The sequence below is a fragment of the Pan paniscus genome, chromosome 5, assembly GCF_029289425.2.
Source record: "Pan paniscus chromosome 5, NHGRI_mPanPan1-v2.0_pri, whole genome shotgun sequence".
Taxonomy (NCBI): Eukaryota; Metazoa; Chordata; class Mammalia; order Primates; family Hominidae; genus Pan; species Pan paniscus.
The window spans coordinates 64489195-64511577 of NC_073254.2; the positions used below are offsets into that span (position 1 = coordinate 64489195).

A 22383-nucleotide genomic window follows, 5' to 3' on the forward strand; every position below is an offset into this window, starting at 1 on the left:
CTTCACATGTAAGGTGTTGAAATGAGGGAACTGAAAAGTTTTGCCTCTCTGGGGCTTATTAAGAATAAAAAGAGTTCTATGCTTGGTTAAATAGTGTTATCATCAAAGGGCAAGTAGTAAGAAAGATTATGGTACTTTCACAAAAACAGTAAGATTTTTCTGTAGAGCTGTCTATGCAGACATTTATTGCTTGTCTTGATTAGATGGAACCTTATATCTCTTCATCTATGTACAAAAATAACTTAAATATTTCAGTTAGAGTAACCTAGACAATTATAAGCACATGGTGCATGTCACAACATCAATAATATCTTGTTAAACTAAATAACATCACCCCATCTCTGACCTCCACAGCACTACTGCTGGAAACAAAAAAGCCATCCTTCCTTAGTGAGGATTTTGGGGGTAAATAATATTGTCCCCGGGGTGCCCAAGAAAGTCCTCATTTTTGCTACTACACAATCTCTGCTTTTCCTGTATCTTCATCTTTCCTAGGATTACTGTAACATTTCCCGTTTTCCATATGAACATCAGCTGCACAGCCATGAGAGCTCTTTCTGAAAATTAAATCACTCCTACAAATATTTCTAACGTCATCCTCTTAGGTAAAACTAACTCAGCTAGATTTCATGATGGATCTTAGAAACATGAGTTATTCTGAGTTACGAGTCAGGTTTACTCATCAGCTAACCGAGCTTTGTTACGCAAAACTCTCCATAGTTATGGGATTCTAACTCTTGCCTCAACCAAATTGAAATTTCCTTCATTAGACACATTCTCTGAGGGTGTAAAATTGAGTTGGCCAGACACTAGCCCTACCCTGCTGAAACAAAGGTACCTATTCCTGAGTTTCCTTATGAGATTTTCTTTGAAAAAAGAATCACTTGGCTAAAAGGGGCTCTATATCTCAGATCTTATTTATCCTTTTGCCGTGCTATGAATAGTGCTTAATTACCCTGCAGAGAGGGCATTGTTAAATTGTATCATTTAAAAACCATTGTAATTGGCTAAATGTATGCAAAAACACATCAGACAGGTCAAAATTGGTAGCTGTCATGTTTGTAAGAAACACATTTTCTGTTGAAGAAGAGTAGATGCCTTAGAGGGATTTGAGTGTGGAAACCAGGATATATGAAGATAACCATAATCCTCATAGTAAATCTGGCAATAAGGTCACATATACATATTTAGAGAGGGAGCAGAGTAACTCAGATAAGTAATATGAATGTCTCAGAGTCAAAGTGGAAATAATGAGATTATAAACATAATTAGAGTCTGTTTCCTTGTTTCGATAATGTGTTCATCCATTTGAAATACAAAAATCCATCATTCTCAGAAAACTATCTCAAGGACAAAAAACCAAACACCGCATGTACTCACTCATAGGTGGGAATTGAACAATGAGAACACATGGACACAGGAAGGGAAACATCACACACCGGGGACTGTTGTGGGGTGGGGGGAGGGGGGAGGGGTAGCATTAGGAGATATACCTAATGCTAAATGACGAGGTAAGGGTGCAGCACACCAGCATGGCACATGTATACATATGTAACAAACCTGCACGTTGTGCACATGTACCCTAAAACTTAAAGTATAAAAAAAAAAAAGAAATACAAAAATCCCCAAGGAATAAGTAGAGACTAAATTCATTATATGTAAATAGATATATTTAGAATTTAAAAGTGTATATTTTCATTAAATGTTGCAAACATTTTTTTTACCTACTCTTGAGAGAAAAACATGCATCTCTGTTCCAGACTTGATCCTCAATAGTACTTCTTTTCCAGAGTTTATACGCAGCACTGACTTCTCCATTTAATGCAGTATCCATAATCATACTCAACATCATCACAAAACGTTTTACATATTCCTCTCACTTTTTCGCATCTTTCAAATCTATACTTTGGTTCAAAATTGCTTCTGGCTGCAATCAAGAAAAATATCTAAAGTTATTAGTCTATTATTGATTTGTGGGTTTTCTTGCTAAAGAAAGACAAAAACTGTTCCAGTTATGAGATCATGTGTGTGCAAGTTGGAGACAATGGAACGTCAAGTTGTTTTGTAGCAGAATTTATGAATCATTTCAGAAAATGACTGAGCTACTAACATTATATTTGTACAAAATGTCTATGTCCTTATCTTGCAGCTCACATCCATACTAAACATCAGCTGGCTCAGTCTACAGTAATAATGAGAAAGTGACACACAATTTGGTACTTAATTATATGTATTTTTGTCAGACATTTGTTGTGATACTTTGTTATTGCAGCCAAAATATCAGCCCTTTTATAATAGTTATAATTTATTTGATTCTTTATCTCTTTCCTATTTGAACATAGTGGTCACACAAATAGTAATCATAGAGAAACTAGAGAAGACTTCTAATGTACTAACTTCACTGATAGGGCAACTGATCGAGAAAACTCAAAACTAAAGTACTTTAGATCTACATACAGAAATATAATTTTGTCATACACTGCATATCTAGCAAAAAGTGGAGCCTCACATTAGTATTCTGTTATAGTTTCTTGTGAACCATCTAAGACAATGAAAAGAAAGATGTTCTGAGATTCCAAAATCACAGTTTTATATTCATACATTAAACTACAGTAAATGGAGGTAAATTATTTTGTTACTTTAAAGTTTTATTGTTCCTAGTGATACAACTGTACTCTGAAAATGCCTTTAGAGTGGAAAAGAGACTTTGGAGTCAGGCATATTTTTATTTTTCAATTTTGTCAATGTACTTACCTATCTTTGGTCAGTCATTCTACCTATCTGGATGATATAATCAACATAATTGTCAGAAATATATTTTGAGTATTAAATGTTGTTATGTGTGCATATATGTGTCAGGAAAAAATGAGGCAAAATAATTTCGTTAAAATTTAGAGAATGAATTGAATTGAAGTCAGATTTAAATTATGTAATATCTGCTAATAGAACCTAATTGTCTACATAGAATCGAATTGGAATTTAGAAAATTGTTTCATTTCAACTCAAAATGGTAGGCATTTATTTTAGTACCCAGTATTCACCAGGCATTAGGTTCCGAAGCAGAGAAAAACTAGAGAAGATCTCTAAAGCACTTACTTATTGCCCTTAATGAAGTTGGTAGAAAATAATTAAACATAAGATGGAAGAGACTGTCAGGTGGATTTTGACATGTTAAAAAAAAAAAAAATATATATATAGACATATGTAGACATATATATAGACATACATAGACATATATAGACATATATATGACATGTAAATATATATATTTGACATGTAAATTATATATTTTTGATGTATATATATATTTTTTTAGTGAATGGTAAACTAATGTATAATGACAGAATCCCTACCTTTGGTGAATTTTAGTGAAATCTGAAGTCATTTCAGAGACATGTTTGATATAATTTAAAGTCAGGAAGACAATGATGCATAATTGCATACACTTTTTGTAACTGTTGCTAGAATAGAAACTTTTTAAGCCAATCAACATTCCTGAGCCATTATATTTTGTCAACTCTAAAACCACCAAGTCTATGGTGGTTTTTAAGATATATTCAAATTAGAAAAAAGTATAGACATAGAAATAATAGTAATATTTAAAATGTACTAATTTTGTTCTGACTTTCTAATTATTTTAAAGAATAAGAAAGTTTTGAGTTATGAGGAAATCTACAGAGCCATATAAAAACAAAAAGCATGCATTGTAAAATTGGTTCTATTGCTTATAATTTATTTGCAAATTATGGCTCACTATAGAATCAAAGGTTTGCCATGTGTAAATTATGAATGAAAATAACATCTCTTTGTATTGTTATGAAAATTGATACATATCAATTTATAATACATATAGATAAATATTGATATATATATATCAATATATAAAAACAATTTTAAGGTGTTGAATGCTATACAAATGTCATCCATAAGTGCATGAGTATTTATGTGATATGAAACTGGGTGATACATACCACATAAAAACAAATTGTTTGGAGGAAAGATGCATAGTATCTCTTTCACTCACTTATACTTCCGCACATTTTGTACACCACTGGAGAAATTGAGCCCATGATAACTATTTTTCATAAAAAGAGACATTCAAATGCTAGTTTGGGGCCTTAGTCAGGAGAATATATTCCAGAAGGTTTCCGGGAGTCTCATCAAGAGTGAGGTACCACAAATAGAGTGGAAATATGCTGTGGACATCAACACAATCCTGCATGCACACAGATGGGGACAAATCTGTTCAAAAGCTAGAGCTTAAAAGCGCAGTGGTCTCCATGACTCAATGTTAGTTTTTCCAAATGGTATGCGGAGTTTTTCACTCTCTCAAGGGAAGTGTCTGGCATATATCTCTCCACCTCCTCACAAATAACATCTCTGAGGGTGACTGCTTCACCTACCTCATGATGCTCCTGGAAATGTCATCCATAAGTGCAGATTTGAAAGTAGAGGGAGGCAGTGTTGAAAGTAAAAAGAGTTATGTTTTGGAAGATATTTGCTCTTGCTGGATAGAAGTTGAAGTCAAGGCAGAAGCAAGGCTGTGGGTCAGTTGAAAGTTTGAAAAGGTATGATCTTTCAAAATCAGATAGAATTAAGTTTCATGACTGGATATTTTATTTGTCATTTTGCTATATAGGACAAATGATTTAGATCACTGGATTTCAGTTTCCTTATTAAATTGAGGTTTTATTGAAACTTCAAAAGATATAATGGGATAAAATATGCAGACTGCTCTTATAGTGTTAAAAAATTAATAAGCCTTCAAAGTCAGGTTATTCTCATTTCCTTTGTCTTTATTTGCCTTTTGGATTTCACACCAAAACCTTATAAAGCCTTACCCTAAGTGGAGCACTGTTACTCATTGTTTATGCCCTGCTATCACATTGTTACTAGTGTTTAATTCCTGCTATGGCTTTTTGCTATAGTTAAACCACAAACTTCTCATCTTAAAGTTACAGTAGGCCAGGCCCACTATATACCTCATTCACTGATTTATTTCAGCACATAGCAAAATGCTTGAAACAAATTACTCAATAAATAAGATAAATAACTGAAAAAAAAGAGCAAGTGAATGCATATGTTATTACAGATAGGGATCTAATTCATATTACATAATAAAAAACTCTCTATGTTTTATTACATGTTATTCATCAGTTATTTCCTGTCAACTTAGCAAGTGACTTAGGCCCTATATTTGCAGTTTCCTTAACTGAAAAATGCATTTAATAATACTTCAGAGTGTTGTGTGGCGATCAAATGAGATAATACTTAAGGAAAAATTGTTTGGCCCATAATTTTATGAAGTAAGTTTTCATTGTCACTGTAAATGAGTTATTTATAGATTTATGGCAGATTAAAATAACCTTTTCTTAATTTACATATTTTTCTCTACCTTTACTGTTAAATGAAGAGAATGCTCTTTTTGTGATTCATACAACACACATTTAGTCAGCAAATATGTTGTGCTTGGTCCTGTGCTAGGTGGGGACAAAGATAAATAAAATATTTAAGCTCTTCACCTTCAAAAGACAACTATTATTTGTTGGGAGATGATGACATAGATGAGAAAAAAATGCATCACTTTTAAAGGCAATTCTGAGATATAAGCAAAATGTCCTTGCATCACAAAATAAAGAGTTGTAAACTCTTCCTGGAATAGTCTGTTTTTACTATTACTATTTTAACTGCTACTACCACTGCCACTATTAATAGCTATGTTTTATTAAATGTTCACTAGGTTTCAGATTCTTTTCTAAGCCAGTTATATTTATTTTTGGATTTATTCCTCCAATAACTCTTCCCATTTCATACATAAAGATAGCTGAATTCAACTCTGCCTAAGGTTTCAGAGGGAGTAGGAGAGCAAGTAGCAAACAAAGCTAGGTTTGTTGGACTCAAAAGCAATATATGCTTCATTGCTTCACTGAGGAGATGACAGGTGGCTGGATCTTTAAAAGATAAAAGCATCTTTTCCTGAAATTGTGGAGAAGGTCTTACAAGCAAAAAGATTTATCCTAAACATAGATACTATGTTTTGAAGAATGTGTGATCTATGCAGAATGGTATGACCTTTTAGCACAATAGAAATTATATGGATGTGAACTTTAGAAAATCAAACTGTGCACAGGTGGCAAAAGGCCCTACCAAGCTAAGGAGTTGAATATTATCATGAATGGAGTGGTAAAACTGATGAGATTTTAAGCATCTTTTCAATTTTTTTTCTCTTTTAAGGGAGGAAATAGAGAAATTTTTGTAGCAGGAAATCTATGTCGAAGTTTATTAAAACAGTCTAAATAAGAAATGAAGAATAAGATAATTAAGTTAATGAAACTTGAAAATAGAGAGGAGAAAGTGAACCTAGAAGATATTTCTGAATGAGACATAGCCCAATAGATAAGTTTTGGATTTGCGGGGAAAGGAACCTGGGACATAGAGAAGCAATGACCAGAAGTGTTTTAGCTTGTAAGACTGCTTGACTGATTACGAAATGACAATGTTTTGGCCTTTAGGATGTATGTGTGATATTGAAACAGAATAAAAGACATGGAACAGATTTTAGCCCTTGCGAGTAATATGATTTCGTTTTGGACAAATTATGATTAAGGAATTTGGAGGCTATCCAGTAGGTTCGGTAAGTAGTAATAAATACTGTTTTGTGGTTTAAGACGGAGGTTGAGAAAAAGACTTGATAGGAGAAGTCTTTGGCATTAACAAGATAATATAGACAAAGCACATCAAAATAAGAGGAAAAGGGATTCAGGGACAACACATTGGAGGCCATTGACATTTAGAAGACTATCAAAATAGATAATTCAATTAATAATTGTAAAATAGCAGTCTATTCTAGCATGTGTTCAGAAGTCAAGCAAGATAAATAATTAAAATAAACCTTTGAGTTTGCTTTAGGAAAACATATATAACATGAGCAAGAAGAGTTTCAGTTAATTGGTGTGAGTGAATTTATGGTGGGAAGAGTGTAAAAGAGTTAATGAAGTGGAGGCTATGGGTCTAAGATTCTTTTCAAGATATTCGATGAAGAAGAGAATAAGGCAGATTAGAAAGTGGCTTGAAGAAAAATTAAGAACAAAATAAGGGAGGATTTTTGTAAGATGAAAGAGACTTGAGAAAATGTGTGTTTACTAATTAGAACCATATAAGGTTGGTAAAATTTTTAAGAATATTTGATTTACAAAATGGCAAAGTCATATGTGTTCAAACATATAAGAAGAAATGAAATATTCAACAAATGACGAGAAAAAGATGCTGGAAATAGGACAGTTGTGAAGAATACCTACAGCCTACTCAACTTACTCCTTGAAAACACCTTTACAAATTCTCAGCTCTCCTCCCAATTTCAAAACATCCTTCCTGTCTTCACTCTCAGCTAATGATCTTGCTCCCTTCAATTCAATGATCGAATTGAAGATTCCTGAGACTCTCCACAGACTTTCAGCACCAAATTAACCTGCCAATCAGCAACTGCATCTATGTATTCTACCCCTCCTGCTTATGAATGAAGAAAGCATCCCCATGCTCTAATGAAGGGCTAGTCCCTCAATCTCTGCATTAGATGTCATCCTGTCTTGCCAACTCAAAAGATTACTGTCTCCACTCTCATTTTCTGTCTCTTTTCTTAACCACTTGCTAAATCTATTTGATATGACAAACTCTACATGTCCAAAATTGGATCAATCATCCAACCAAAATTTGTTACACCTAATATCCTTCCCATTTTAGTCAATGGCACAGCTCAATCTTTCCAATTGCTCAGACAAGAAATCTTGGAGTCATTATTGACCCCTCTGTCTGCCATAGCCAAAATTTAATCCCTCATGAAATCTAGCTAGCTCTACCTTTAACAGATCCAGAATTCTACATCCATTCCTCATTGTTTGTATTATTATGGACTTAGCTTCTATAATTTACCACCTATATTATTTACTACTTATATTATTTTAATAACTTCGAGAGACCTTTACAATATTCAAATTATGTCTCTCCCCTGGCTAAAACCCTTTGAATTGCTCTCAGAATAAAAGTCACGATCTTTTCTAGCTCCTAAAAATCCCTGGGTAATCAATTTGTCAAGATATTTTCTCTCCAACTTCCTCTCCCAGGACTCACCTCCTCAGTTACTCTTTTCCAGCAATTCTTTCTTCCCAGGTGTTCCCCACACATTCCAGGTATGCTCTTATGAACACTTTTTTCAGCCTTTACAATAGGGCTGTATGACAAATCATGTTTAAAATTACTATAGCCCAGGATTGTGGGCCACTACACTCTGTTTCCTTTTCTCTAACACTTATTGCCTTGTAATATAATAGATAATTTGCTTATTTCTTTTATTTACTGTTTATATTTGTATCCACTCACTATACTATGAGCTCCATAAAAACAGACAACATTGTTAGTTTTGTTTTTTTATGTGTCCCAGTTATATTGTACTCTGACACATAGTAGGTGTTCAATAGATATTTATTGAATTGGTAAATAAATGAGGGAGAATATATTGAATGTAGTTTAACCTGTTTATTATCCATATTACAAATTGACATTGATCTTTTTGGAAGAATATTCCATGCTTTATTCATTTGTGAACTCTATCAAATTGAATATTACTTAAAAATCAGTTTGTAGTCAATCAATATCAGTTCCTTAAGCCAGGAGCTATAATTTTTCAATCTCCAAATCCAAAACCCATGACATTAAGCCTGGGAAGAAGTGATCCACTTATGAAAAGTTGCCTGAATAAGTACATTGCTAATTGGAATTAGATTTTGTTCTTGCCCAAGGATATTGAGGTAAAATAAATACTGATATAGGTTGGGTTTGAATACATGATATCAGGTAGGAGTCTAATTTCTCTCTTCCTAGTTCACGTGAGAATTTGACGGTGATAAATCTAATTTCAATATAATGCTTTTAATTGATTCATATGGGTATTGAACTACCAAATAACAGCAAAAATTTCCAACACTTGGTGGCATCTATTTTATCAGAGTCACTGCTCAAGACTCACAAGAAACTAAATATGAAGGAAAATACATAGTGTCATGAAAATTTCTATTGTGGGCCATAAGAAGGAAAAATATAAAACCTAAGTTTTTTAGAACGAATTAGTTTAACATTATCTAGTTCTTTTGTAAGTTCATACAATAAAAATTACAATGTATCAGCAAGAAAATCACCAGAAATATTTCCATTTTTAAGCATTTTTTTGCCTTCCTTTTGTTAATAAATTACAAACTTAGACAAATGTAAATTCTGGGGGCAGAATAATTAGTAACACCTTTATCTTTTTAAGAAAGCAGGCTTAAGAACTTCATCAAAAGGGTTTCTAGAGTTTTCAGTCTTTTTTTCACACAGAAAACACTTAAAAGATTTCCTCAGGAAAAAAAAATATTAATTTTGAGGTTGATGCACGTAGGTTCACATTCTCCTTCAATTTTCTTAAATTTGTCCCTTGAGCTGAAGGCAGAGGCTGGTGGCTTAAATGTATTGAACACAAGTAAAGGCCATCTTAGAAATTTAGATGGTTTTCGTGCTCTCTGTCAAGCACTGAAAGATGCAGGGTACACCAGGAGTTTTAGCACAGCCTAGTTTTTGTGCAGAGACGCCTCACATGTTTTTTAGAAAATCTCTCATCTTCTTGGTGGCTCCTAACAAACTCAACTCTTATTTTCCCAATATTAATAGTATATTAGGCCTCTCAATTCTGCTTTAGATGTCTTGATGGAGAGAGGGCTCAGTCTCTACTTAGGTAAAATAAATAAAAATCAAACTTTCATAACTTTCATTTTAAACATTTATTTTTACTAATCTTTTTCTTGACGTAGCTAATATATTCATTATCCAAAAGTTAGGCCAATTTTTCTTTCTGGAGCCAGCAATATATCACGTCTAGCCCATATGTAATATATAAAAAATTTAAATAGATAACTATTTCTCATAAAACACAGAAAATGTAATTGGCCACCTGAAAATCTCACTGATTTTTTTATTGTTTCCATTTTCATTTTTAAATTTTTGTGAGAATGGGTGCTTGACTTTATAAATCAGTAGTTCTCAGCCAAGTGTAAATTTGCCCCCTCCCCCAAAGAGGATATTTGGCAATATAGGTAGACATTTTTGATTATCACAATTGGGAGAAAGTGTGCTATTCACATCTAGTGGGTAGGAGTTAAGGATGCTGAAAAACATATAAAGAGCAGAATAGCTCCCACAACAAAGATTACCTGGACCAAAATATCAACAGCGTCAAGGTTGAGAAACCCTGTTATAAGTAACTATTGTAAAGATACTTTTGAAGATAGTTACATTGCAAGAAAACACACTGAACAATCAAAGACTGTAAATTTTATCTGAGTGGAGAAAAAAATATTTCCCCATTCATGGCTTGTTGTAGATAGTGCTTAGTATAAGCATACTTAAATCTCATATCTGCATTTGAAGAATAGAATGGATCCACAGAGAGGCCATAATAAAAATATCAAGAGAGTAGGAAGCCCCTGGAATTTTTTGATTTACCATCTGCTTTTGAGTCTAAGTCTGACCTATATGTACGATTTAATACATTTTATTTTTCTTTAGTTAATTTCCCAAAATATTGGTTAATTTTATTTTGAGGGGTATGAAGAGAGGATTCTATTTTATTATGATGTTGTGGTATTGACAATGTTTCTTAAGAATTTTGAATTAATATGGATTGTTAAATTGTATTCCTAAACTCATAAAATAACATAATTAGCTCTTCTAAATGGAAAACAAATGGTACAGATGCATCACTGACATGTTTTAGTGAGGAATACTGTGGATCCTCAGAGGAAGCAGTAGAGGAACTGAGGCAGAGTGAAATTGAAAAGTGAGGGTTATTGCTGCTTCCTTTTGTCATGTATCTCCTCAGACATAGTCATCTCTCAGGACTGAATAGCTGCATTAAACTATTAGTCATAATTTCTGACTTCTTTGGTCTAAATTTTCAGTTATTTTCTCCTCTTCTTTCTGAAATTATTCTCCTTTCTTTTTACTACCTCTCATTTCTTGATACACATTTATCTTTACAAAATAATAAATATGAGTAGAAATTGGAGCTGGTTGTGATTCTTCTCTGGTCTTCCATTCTTATACTCATGATCCTTTCACTTCAGCTCTGTCTCTCTCACAATAAAGATCTGCCCTCTCAATGTCCAGTCTCCCAAGCCCAGTGGATTTATATATTTACATGGGGGTAATCTGTGGAACAGTGTCTAATAAAATAACAGCGCATTTCTACTGGAAGCTTGTATTTTAGAAATATGCTTACCCAATTCTTTGACCTAGGGTTTCCCACAACCTTACTTATGGCAACTAACACAAGGCACATAAAAGTTGTGGAACTTGTGGAACTTGTGGAATATGAAGCACTGAAAACTTGAGGAACTTGCATAAAATAAGTCCCTCTACTTCTGGTACCAACAAATCAGGAGAAAAGTGTAATGGAAAGGCACCAGATATGAGCGTGACATATGATCACTTCTGAATGGTTCAACATTAAGTTTTATTTAGTTCTTGTGTATTATAGAGACACACATGCCTTGAAGGATGTGCTGGGAAAACTTAATAATGCTGGTCCTCTCTTCTTGGAGCTTGTGACTCTTTTCTTCTGTCATCGTTACTGCTGCAAGCAGCAATGAGTTCCAGGTCTTATGCAGTAAGCAATCCTAATTTCATTTTCATGACACTGATTTTTACATCGACCATTACCCATTCTGCACTCTCTCCTCAAGTCCAAGCTACCATACTCAGGATATTTCATTTCGGCTCTAAGAAGGGAAGAATGACTAAAATTAGCTATCTAGCTGTGACACATCCATGTTTTAAAAGGAGAAAGTCCATGAAGCAAAAGATTATAGAGTGAAAATGTCCACCTACCTATGGAGGAAAGTTTAAGTGAATTTCCTGTCCCTTGGTGCAAGCTACATTCTAGAAATAAAAAGGGTCTTGGACTTAAGTTAGGTGTTTCCACTTTCTGTCTTACAAGAAACTGGGCAGTGACCCAAGGATGGTTCCCAAAATCAATGGAAAAAAAGTGACCATAATTTATCTTTTGGTCAGACTCTCTCTCTACAATCATCTAATTGCATTTGAGCTGCCTGTTCTCTGCTCTCACTAACATTATTTAGACTGAATGTTGTGCTTTATGAATTCTTCTTCAAGTGATTTTCACTGTAGCTTGATTTTGCTTCTCTAAAATGTCAAGAGCTAGGCAACGCTAGCGAATTTGTCTAAATTTCTGCAACTCCTCTAAATATTTGGGGTTTATTTCCCAAACAAATCATCTAACTCAGACATGTGTCTAATAACAACATTGATAAAGAAAAAAAAAGTGGAGCCATTGTTAACCATTACATGATTTCTGAAATTACCAGTGATACCTTTTTTTTCTTTCACCAAAAAGTTTCTAAAATAATAACTTACAAACAATTTCTGTCAATTACTGTGTGTGCTATTAAACCTTTTGACTAGGAATCAATAAACTATTGTCAGGGAGCCAAATCCACCCTGCCACCTGTTTTTGGAAGTAATTTTAGTGGCACACAGACACACCCATTTGCTAACATTGTCTATAACTGCTTTTGCATTAAAATAATGCAGTTGAGATCATAGGGTTCATAAAACCTATAATATTGGTTGTCTCACTTATTTCTAGAAAAAGTGTGTTAACTCCTACTCTGGCTTTATATTTTCTCATCAATCATGAAAGAATGGGTGAGGGATTTGTAGCTGGGGTCACAAGAAGACATGTCCAGGAGAGCAAAACCGCAACTAAAATTTGCACATTATAAGAAACACAAAATTTGACACAATACAAAAATAACTGTGTAATAGTCAAAGCTGTAAGAAAAGATTTTTTTTTTTTTTAGTTTAAAGATGGACTCTCACTAGAAGTTTCTTATTTAGAATTGAATATATTTAGGGGGTTTGAGGACATTGGTTTGATTGGCTATGTGATCTATTCCAAGTCAATTTTTTTTAAGTTTATATTTTAAATTGTACCAAGTCAAAATTTTTTTATTTTATATTTTAAATTGTACCCTGGCCGATTCGTTTTCAGAAGTCATTTGTTTTGTAGCCTTTTTTTTTTGTATACACATCAAATTCTTGACCAAAGGACAGATTTAATATTTTCACATATGAAAACAAATAAATTATGCCACTGTTTCCTGCTATTAATTATTGCTTGGTCTTCTCAAAGGCCAGGCCTTTTGGCCTAGGCAGTCTGTCTGCAGTTCCAACAGCTGACACCTGATGGTGAGTAGTAATACCTGTTAGCTAATACATAGACTCAGAGCTACATTATCTATGTCATTGGTATAGTGGCTATAAAACCAAGTCCTACTATTAATATTGGCTTTCTTCTCAATGTAACCAAAGCAATTCAGAGTATGAAGCAACTTAAAGAACCAAAAGCATAGAAGAACATCTAGTTAATCTGCACAATTTAAATATTCACTTCTAAAGATCATTATTTATTCTACATTTTCTGAGGAGTTATTATTATCAAACCCATATGTGATTACCAGTGACAGACACCTGAATTATACTCACTTTTGGCAAAAGTTCTGTCACGTTTGGCACTGTTGTCCATGATTGCACCTTGGACTGACCCCACCCCTTCTCTTATTCATTCTTTGTCTTATTTCACCTTTCTAAAACATTACTGTCTTCTTTCTCCTCATTCTGACCTCTACATGTGTTCTCCAGCTTGTGTCCTTGGATTGCTAATCTCCTTTGCAAGCATTCGTCTCCTCATTCAAATAGTATCAATTAAATATACTCCCTGTCAATTGGATGCCAAGCTCAAGGGCATGGCGTCTCACTCTAAGCAATATTGACCTTTTGAATAGGACAATTCTTTGCTCTAAGGGGCTGTTCCGTACATTGTAGGTTATTTAGCAGCATCCTGGGCTCTATCTACATCTGGTACTGTGCCAGTAGTACAAGTTGTGATGAGCTAAAAGGTCTCTAGACATTGCCTGATGTTCCCTTGAGCACAAATTCACTCCTCTCTGAGAACCACTGGTCTAGTGATACTTCGATATTTCAATAATTATTATTTCTGCCTTCAAATACATTGTTCAAGTCCAATCTGTCTGAAGTCTCTGATCATTACTTTCAACAAAGTAAAATCTCTCTCCCTTTCTGTCTCACATCACTTTTTGTTATGATATTATTTTAGATTCACAGAAGAGTTGCAAAGTTGGTGGAAGCCAGCTTCCACTTATGTTATATATTGCATAAACTTGGTAATGTTAATTAAGATTAATGAATTAATATTGATGTAATAGTATTTACTAAGCTATGCTTTATTCAGATTTTGCCAGTTTTCATACTTGTTATTTTTATCTGTTTTTCACTATTGTCTTTATTATCTGTTCTGGAGTCCAATCTAAAATACCACATTACATTTTTGTGAAATGATGTTTTAATCCCTATGTTATTATCATATTTTTATCAACAATCAACTTATGTCTTCTCAAATTTGTTAGTATAAATCCCCACAAATATTTGCATATTACCTGGTAAAATTGTGACCCAAAAGAGCAGAATAAAGAAAAAAAGTTGAATCTTCATGGTAGAGAGTTTCTTTAAAAAAAGGGGCAACAGGCCTCCTTTTTCAAGTCAGTTGTTTTGAAATAAGGAAACAGAGATCCCCTTTATTTATGGATTCTCCTGGGAAGTACTTTTAACCACTGAGGCTTATCAAGAGCAAGAACATTTGTATGCTTGGTTGAATAGTGCCATCCTCAAAGAACATGAACTCAAAAAGTATTATTAAATTTTTCTCATAAAAGTAAAACCTGCTGTGTAACCTCAACTAGACTTTCATGAAAACAACACAGTTTTTAAGAGATTTTATTTATAGGGGATATGTGTTTGGATTGCTAAATGTTATAGTAATCATCTCCTCTATTCTATGTTATATGTAATATTAAGTATTCTAATGCCTTGGTATAAAATTTTTGAATGCCTGAATCATAAGATTTTACAGAAAAAGTTTTCATTGAGATCAGTTTTGTTTTGCTGATAAAACAATGAGAACCAGGGAGATTAAATGACTTTATTTCAATTAATATAATATGCAATTATTTAAATAATCAGTAAATTCCGGATTCACTAAAAATGTGAGAAATATTCTATATGTCTTTTTTTTTTTTTTGAGATGGAGTCTGGCTCTGTCACCCAGGCTGGAGTGCAGTAGCACCATCTCAGCTCACTGCAACCTCGGCCTTCCAGGTTCAGGTGATTCTCCTGCCTCAGTCTCCTGAGTAGCTGGGATTACAGGTGCCTGCCACCATGCCTGACTAATTTTTGTATTTTTAATAGAGATAGAGTTTCACCATATTGGTCAGGCTGGTCTCAAACTCCTGACCTCATGATCCACCCGCCTCGGCTTCCCAAAGTGCTGGGATTACAGTCATGAGCCACCATGCCCGGCTAAGTCTTTGTATGATTTATAAATTTTCTATAGTCATCTGATTTCAAAATTTCAGGTTCAATGTTTTAATTCTGTTTATGGAACTGAAAATTTCATATCTGATCTAAATTGCATGCTTGCAAAAACTTTTATTTTGGTATGTGAGAAAGAGCTGGAAGTTTTGCCCAGTACTCAGAAGCTGATGCTATAAAGAAAAACAATTGGCCAGATGTGGTGGCTCACACCTGTAATTCCAGCACTTTGGGAGGCTGAGGCGGGTGGATCACCTGAGGTCAGGAGTTCTAGATCAGACTGGCTAACATGGTGAAACAACCCCGTCTCTACTAAAAATACAAAAATTAGCCGGCCATGGTGGCAGGCACCTGTAATCCCAGCTACTCGGGGGTCCAAGGCAGGAGAATCGCTTGAACTTGGGAGGCAGAGGTTGCAATGAGCCAAGATTGTACCATTGCACTCCAGCCTGGGGTAAAAGAGCGAGACTTCCTCTCAAAAAAAAAAAAAAAAAAGAAAAAGAAATCAATTAATCAATTATTTCCTACCACATAGTTAAGATAATTTTTAAGACAGTGGTTCCTAAACTTTAGCTGCATCAGACTCCCTGATGCTGGCATCACCTCTCCCCTAACCCCAGGCTACATAGCACACAGATCCAATAGATACTTCCTTCCATGTGAGGATAGGAGAGAGATGAATAAGGAGGGCATTGTTTTGCACAGTAGATAGGGAACCAGAGTCACGAGGCCCCCTTTCCAGGCCCTAGCTCCTGAGTGACATTTCTAGACACACCTTGAGCTGGAAGTGAACCCACTGCCTTGAAGGGAAATTACCTGAGGGCCTTGGGAGAGACTCTGAGATATGCTGGCTTCAGGTAAGACTTAGCACATTCCCAGCAGTGATGGCTATGGAGAGAGACTCCTTCTGCTTAAGAAAAGCAGAGAGAAAGGTAAAGTGTGCTTTGTCTTGCACCTTAGGTACCAGCTTAGCTGCAGAGGGGTACAAAACCAAGTAGGCTCTTGGGGTCCCAGATTCTAGGCCTTGGCTCCTGGGTTGCATTTCTGGACAAGCTGTTGGCAAGAGGGAAGAGCACTGTCCTTAAAGGTGAGTCTCAGGCCTGGTGGCATTTACCACAACCTGACTAAAGAGCCCCTGGACTTTAAAGGAACATCCATGGTAGACTGTTAGTACTCCCTGTGGGCCTGTGGTAGTAGTGCCCATGGGATGAGGCTCCTCTGACTGTTGAAAGTGGAGGGAAGAATGAGAAGAGCTGTGTATTGGGGTTTGAGTGTCAGCTAAGCTGCAGTATAATAGAATATCAGGTAGACGTCTAAGGTTTTCGACTCCAGTCCCTGGCACTCAGATGGTACCTCTGGATGCCTCCCCACATCAGGGCTTTAGGGAACTTGCCACCCTGAAGGGAAGGACACAAGCCTAACTGGCTTCACCATCTGCTGATTTTGGAGACCCAGGACCTTGAGTGAACATAAGTGGTAGCCAGCTAGTGGTTACAGAGGGCCTTGGGTAAGACCCAGTGCTATGCTAGCTTCAGGTCTGATCCAGTGAAGTCCCAGTGGTGGTGGCAGCAGGGGTGTTTGTGTCACCTCATCCCCAGCTACAGTTAGCTCAGAAAAGAGAGATACTCCATTTGTTTGGGAGAAGGTAACAGAAGAGAAGAAGAGTCTCTACTAGGTAATCCAGAGTATTATTCCAAATCTTTTCTAAGACCATCAAGACATAGTACAATAAAATATAAATAGAAATAACAAAAATTTAAAAGCAGGAGGATGAAGTTGGGGTGTAGAGTTTTAATTCATTTTATTTTTGCTTGTTTAGTTTTTTTTATGCAAACAGTGTTGTTACCAGCTTAAAATAATGTTATAAGGTTGTATTTGCAATCCTCATGGTAACCTCAAATCAAAAACCATATAACAGATGTACAAAAATAAAAACCAATAAATTAAATCATATCACCAGAAAAAATCACCTCCACTAAAAGGAAGAGAGGAAGAAAGGAAAGACCACAAAACAACCAGAAAACAAGTAGCAAAATAGCTGGAGTAAGTACTTACTTGTCTCCAATCAAAAGACATAGAGTGGCTGAATTGATTAAAAGACAAACAAACAAAAATAAAACAGGCCGAGCGCAGTGGCTTATGGGCTCATGCCTGTAATCCCTGCACTTTGGGGATCGCCTGAGGTCAGGAGTTTGAGACCAGCCTGGCCAACATGATGAAACCCCATCTCTACTAAAAATTCAAAAAAATTAGCCAGGTGTGGTGGCGCGAGCCTGAGATACCAGCTCTTATTCCCAGCTACTCAGGGGGCTAAGGCAGGAGAATCGCTTGAACCCAGGAGGCAGAGGTTGCAGTGAGCTGAGATCACGCCACTGCACTCCAGCCTGGACAACAAGAGTGAAATTCTGTCTCAAAACAAAAACAAAAACAAACAAACAAAAAAACAAGACCCAATAATCTGTTTTCTACAAGAATCACACTTCATCTATAATGACACACATAGACTAAAAATAAATGGATGGGAAAATATATACGATGCCAATGAAAACCAGAAAAGACTGAGAATTGCTATACTTACATGAGAAAAAATACATTTCAAGGCCAAAACTGTATAAAGAGACAAAGAAGGTCATTATAAGGATAAAGGGGTCAATTCAGCAAGAGAACATATTAATTGTAAGTAGGAACCCAAAACTGGGGACCCCACATATGAAAAAAATATTATTAGAGCTAAAGGGAGAGATAGGCCCCAGTAAAATAATAGTTGGGTACTTTAACACCACACATTCAGCATTGGACAGATCTCTTGGACAGAAAATCAACAAATAAACATCAGATATAATCTGCACTATAGACAAAATGTATCTAATAGACATTTACAGAATATTTCCTCCAATGGAGGCAGAATACACATTCTTTTTGTAAGCACATGGATCATTCTCAAGGATAGACCATATGTTAGGTCACAAAAGAAGTCTTAAAACATTCAAAAAATTAAAATTATATCAAGCATCTTCTCTGACCACCATGGAATAAAACTAGAAATCAACAGCAGGGGGAATTTTGGAAACTATACAAACACATGGAAATGAAACAATATGCTCCTGAATGACCAGTGGGTCAATGAAGAAATTAAGAAGAAAATTGAAATTTTTCTTGAAACAAATGATAATGAAAACACAACATATCAAAACCTATGAGATACAGCAAAAGCAATACTAAGAGAGAAGTTTATCGCTATAAGTGCCTACATCAAAAAGGTGGAGAAACTTCAAATAAACAACCTAACAATGCATCTTAAAGAACTAGAAAAGCAAGAGGAAACCAAACCCAAAATTAGTAGAAGATACAATAAAGATCAGATGAAAAATAAATGAAATAAAATACAAAAGATCAATGAAACAAAGAGTTGGTTTCTTCAAGGTTTACAAAAATTTGACAACTCTTTAGCCAAACTAAGAAAGAAAGAGAGAACACCCAAACACATAAAATCAAAGATGAAAATGGAGACATTGCAATTGGTAGTGTAGAAATTCAAAGGATCATTAGTGGTTACTATAAGCAGCTATATGCCATTATATTGGGAAATCTAGAAAAATGAATAAATTTCTAGACACATATAACCTATCAAGATTGATCCAGGAAGAAATTCAAAACCTGAACAGACCACAGACAAGTAATGAGATTGAAGCCGTAATAAAAAGTCTCACAGCAAAGAAAAGGCCAGGACTCAATGGCTTCATTGCTGAATATTACAAAACATTTAAAGAAGAATTAATACCAATCCTACTCAAACTATTACAAAAAATAGAGGAGGAGGGAATACTTCCTAATCATTTTGTGAGGCATGACACCAAAATCAAACAAAGACACAACAAATAAAGAAAACTATAGGCCAATATCATTGATGAATATTGATGCAAAAATCCTCAACAAAATGCCACCAAACTGAATTCAACAATGCGTTAAAAAGATCTTTCATCATGACCAAGTGGGATTTATCCCTGGGATGCAAGTGTGGTTTAACATACTTGAATCAATGAGTGTGATACATCATGGTAACAGAATAAAGGACAAAAATCATATGATAATTTCAATTGATGCTGAAAAAGCATTTGATAAAATTCAACATCTTTTCATGATAACAACCTTCAAAAAACTGGGTATACAAGGAACATACCTCAACATAATAAAAGCTATATTCAGCAGACCTACAGCTCTCATACTGAATCTTCCTCTAAGATAGGGAACACAACCAGGAGACTCATTTTCCCCACTGTTGTTCAACATAGTACCGAAGTCATACAAATAGTAATGAGACAAGAAAAAGAAATAAAGACCATCCAAATTGGAAAGGAAGAAGTCAAATTATCCTCTCCTTGTTTGCAGATGATATGATCTCATATTTGGAAAGTCCTGAAGACTCCACCAAAAAAACTTAGAACTGATATACAAATGTAGTAAAATTGCAAGATACAAAATCAGCATACGAAAATCAGTAGCATTTCTATATGCCAACCATGAACAATCTGAGAAAGAAATCAAGAAACTAATTCAATTTACACAAACTACAGGTAAAATAAAATACCTAAGAATTAATGTGACCAAAACAGTAAAAGATCTCTACAATGAAAACCATAAAGCATTGAGGGAAGCAATTGAAAAAGACATAAAAACATGGAAAAATATTCCATGTTCATTGTTTGGAAGAATCAATATTTTTAACATGACCATGTTACCCAAAGAAATCTACAGATTCAATAGAATCCCTACCAAAATATCAATGACATTCTTCACAGAAATAGAAAAAAAAATCCTAAAATTCATATAGAACCACAACAGACCCAGAATAGCCAAAGCCATCCTAAGCAAAAGGAACAAAACTGGAGGAATCATATTACCTGACTTCATATTATACTACAGAGTGATGGTAACCAAAACAGCATTGTAATGGCATAACTGCATGTAGATCACTGGTACAGAATAGAAAACCCAAAGATGTATCCATACATCTAGGGTGAACTCATTTTTGAAAAAGGTTCCAAGAACATAATTGAGGAGAGGACAATCCCTTTAATAAAACATGATGGGGCCAGGCACTGTGGCTTGCGCCTGTAATCCTAGCACTTTGGGAGGCTGAAGTGGGTGAATCACTTGAGTTCAGGAGTTCAAGACCAGCTTGGCCAACATGGTCAAACCCCATCTCTACTAAAAATACAAAAAATTAGCCGGGTGTGGTGGTGCATGCCTGTAATTCCAGTTACTCAGGAGGCTGAGGCAGGAGAATAGCTTGAACCCAGGAGGCAGAGGTTGAAGTGAGCCGAGATTGTGCCACTGCACTGCAGGCTGAACCACAGAGCTAGACACCCCGCATGGACGTTTGAACTGGCAGGGGCATCTTCCCAGAGATTAGACAGAGATGGGGCTTCAGCAGGCACCAAGCCAGGGACCTTTGTGTGCGGGAGAGCTCCGGTTGAGCTCCGCTATGGATGCCCATCCCAGGGCTCTCTGTCACTCTGAGAGGCTCTGTCCTCAGCTAACCACAAGAACGGGAGATAGCAGAGCCAGTTTCCCCGCGGGAATGGGGCACGAAGGTCCTGCAAGGCCCTCCTGCCTGCCAGTCCCTCCCAGGGCTCCCGCCTGGCCACCCCACAGAAATATAGACACGGCGCATGCTCTACTGCCCGGCCTGGGTGCTTTGTTCCGACTGAAGGCATTTTGGCAGCCTGGAATCCTTCTGGATCCCCCAAAACACCCAGAACCCAACCCTGAGGGTCCAGAGAAGGGAGGAGCCCCAAGCAAGTCCTGGTGTTTCAGGGCTGCAGCCTGCAGCTAAGGAGTGCTGGGGATGTCTGCAAGCACTGGAGCCAGGGAGAAGCTCACATACACAGAAAACTAAGAGGGATGAGTTATGCAAGTTCGCGGGCTGATGTGAGGCTTGGGCATGGCTCCCTCCACTGTTCTGGTCTGGTAAGCGAGCGGCCTATTTCCCTGCTGGACCTCTTATAGGGGCATCCCCTCAGCCTGAAACCCTAACAACAACATCAAGGACAACAAAAACGCAGGCATAGTGCCAGTGATCAGAGGTGGCTTCCTCAAGGCTGAGGAGTGGATCTGGTGAGCGCGTCATCTCTCTCCACCTGGCACCGCAAAGTGCAGCTGCAAATGCAAGGATACACAAAGGAGCCATGCAGCTGAGTGACAGTCGGTCTACCGCCCATTGTTGTCAAGCACCATCTACAGGACGCAGCGCAAACTACAATAACAAAAAAACGAATTATTCCTTAGCAAAACCAAGGGCGAGAAATCAACAACAGAGACCCTAGACAAAGCCTTAATCCTGTGAAAACTTACAGAAATAAAGCCAACTCAATATATATTCAATTTACACAACAGTTGAATGAAGACCAACCTTCCCAGATAAGAAAGAATCAGCACAAGAACTGCGGCAATTCAAATAGCCAGTGTCCCCTTAACTCCAAAAGAACCCATTAGCTCCTCAGCGATGGTTCTTAACTAGGCTGAAACGAATGAAATAACAGACATAGAATTAAGAATATAGATGGAAAGGAAGCTCATGGAGATGCAGAAGAAAAGTTGAAGCCCAATCCAAGTAAGCCAAGCAATTCAGTAAAATGATTCAAGAGCTGAAAGATGAAGTAGCCATTTTAAGAAAGACCCAAACTGAACTTCTTCAGCTGAAAAATTTACAAGAATTTCATAACACAATTGGCAATAATTAACAGCAAAACAGACCACGCTGAGGAAAGAATCTCAAGCTCAAAAGCCAGTTCTTCAAATCAGTTGTCAGACAAAAATAAAGAAAAAAAGAATTTTTTAAAATGAACAAAACCTTCAAGAAATACAGGATTATGTAGAGACCAAATCTAT

At 36.0% G+C, this 22383-nt stretch overlaps 1 protein-coding gene across 2 annotated transcripts; it reads right to left on the minus strand.

Annotated features, from left to right (window-relative positions):
- Positions 1-1277: 1277 nt before the first annotated feature.
- Positions 1278-14675, minus strand: DEFB110 (defensin beta 110). Of its 2 annotated transcripts, none has more exons than XM_057302663.1 (2): positions 14562-14662; positions 1278-1927 (listed from the first exon to the last, which is right to left on the minus strand). In XM_057302663.1, the coding sequence occupies exons 1-2, from the start codon at positions 14614-14616 to the stop codon at positions 1794-1796; spliced, it is 189 nt and encodes a 62-aa protein (XP_057158646.1). In that variant the 5' UTR covers positions 14617-14662; the 3' UTR covers positions 1278-1793. The 2 variants fall into 2 exon arrangements, with proteins under 2 accessions (XP_057158646.1, XP_008956908.4); XM_008958660.5 differs by lacking the exon at positions 1278-1927 and adding an exon at positions 11519-11802 and having other exon boundaries at positions 14562-14675.
- Between the last annotated feature and the right edge of the window lie 7708 nt (positions 14676-22383).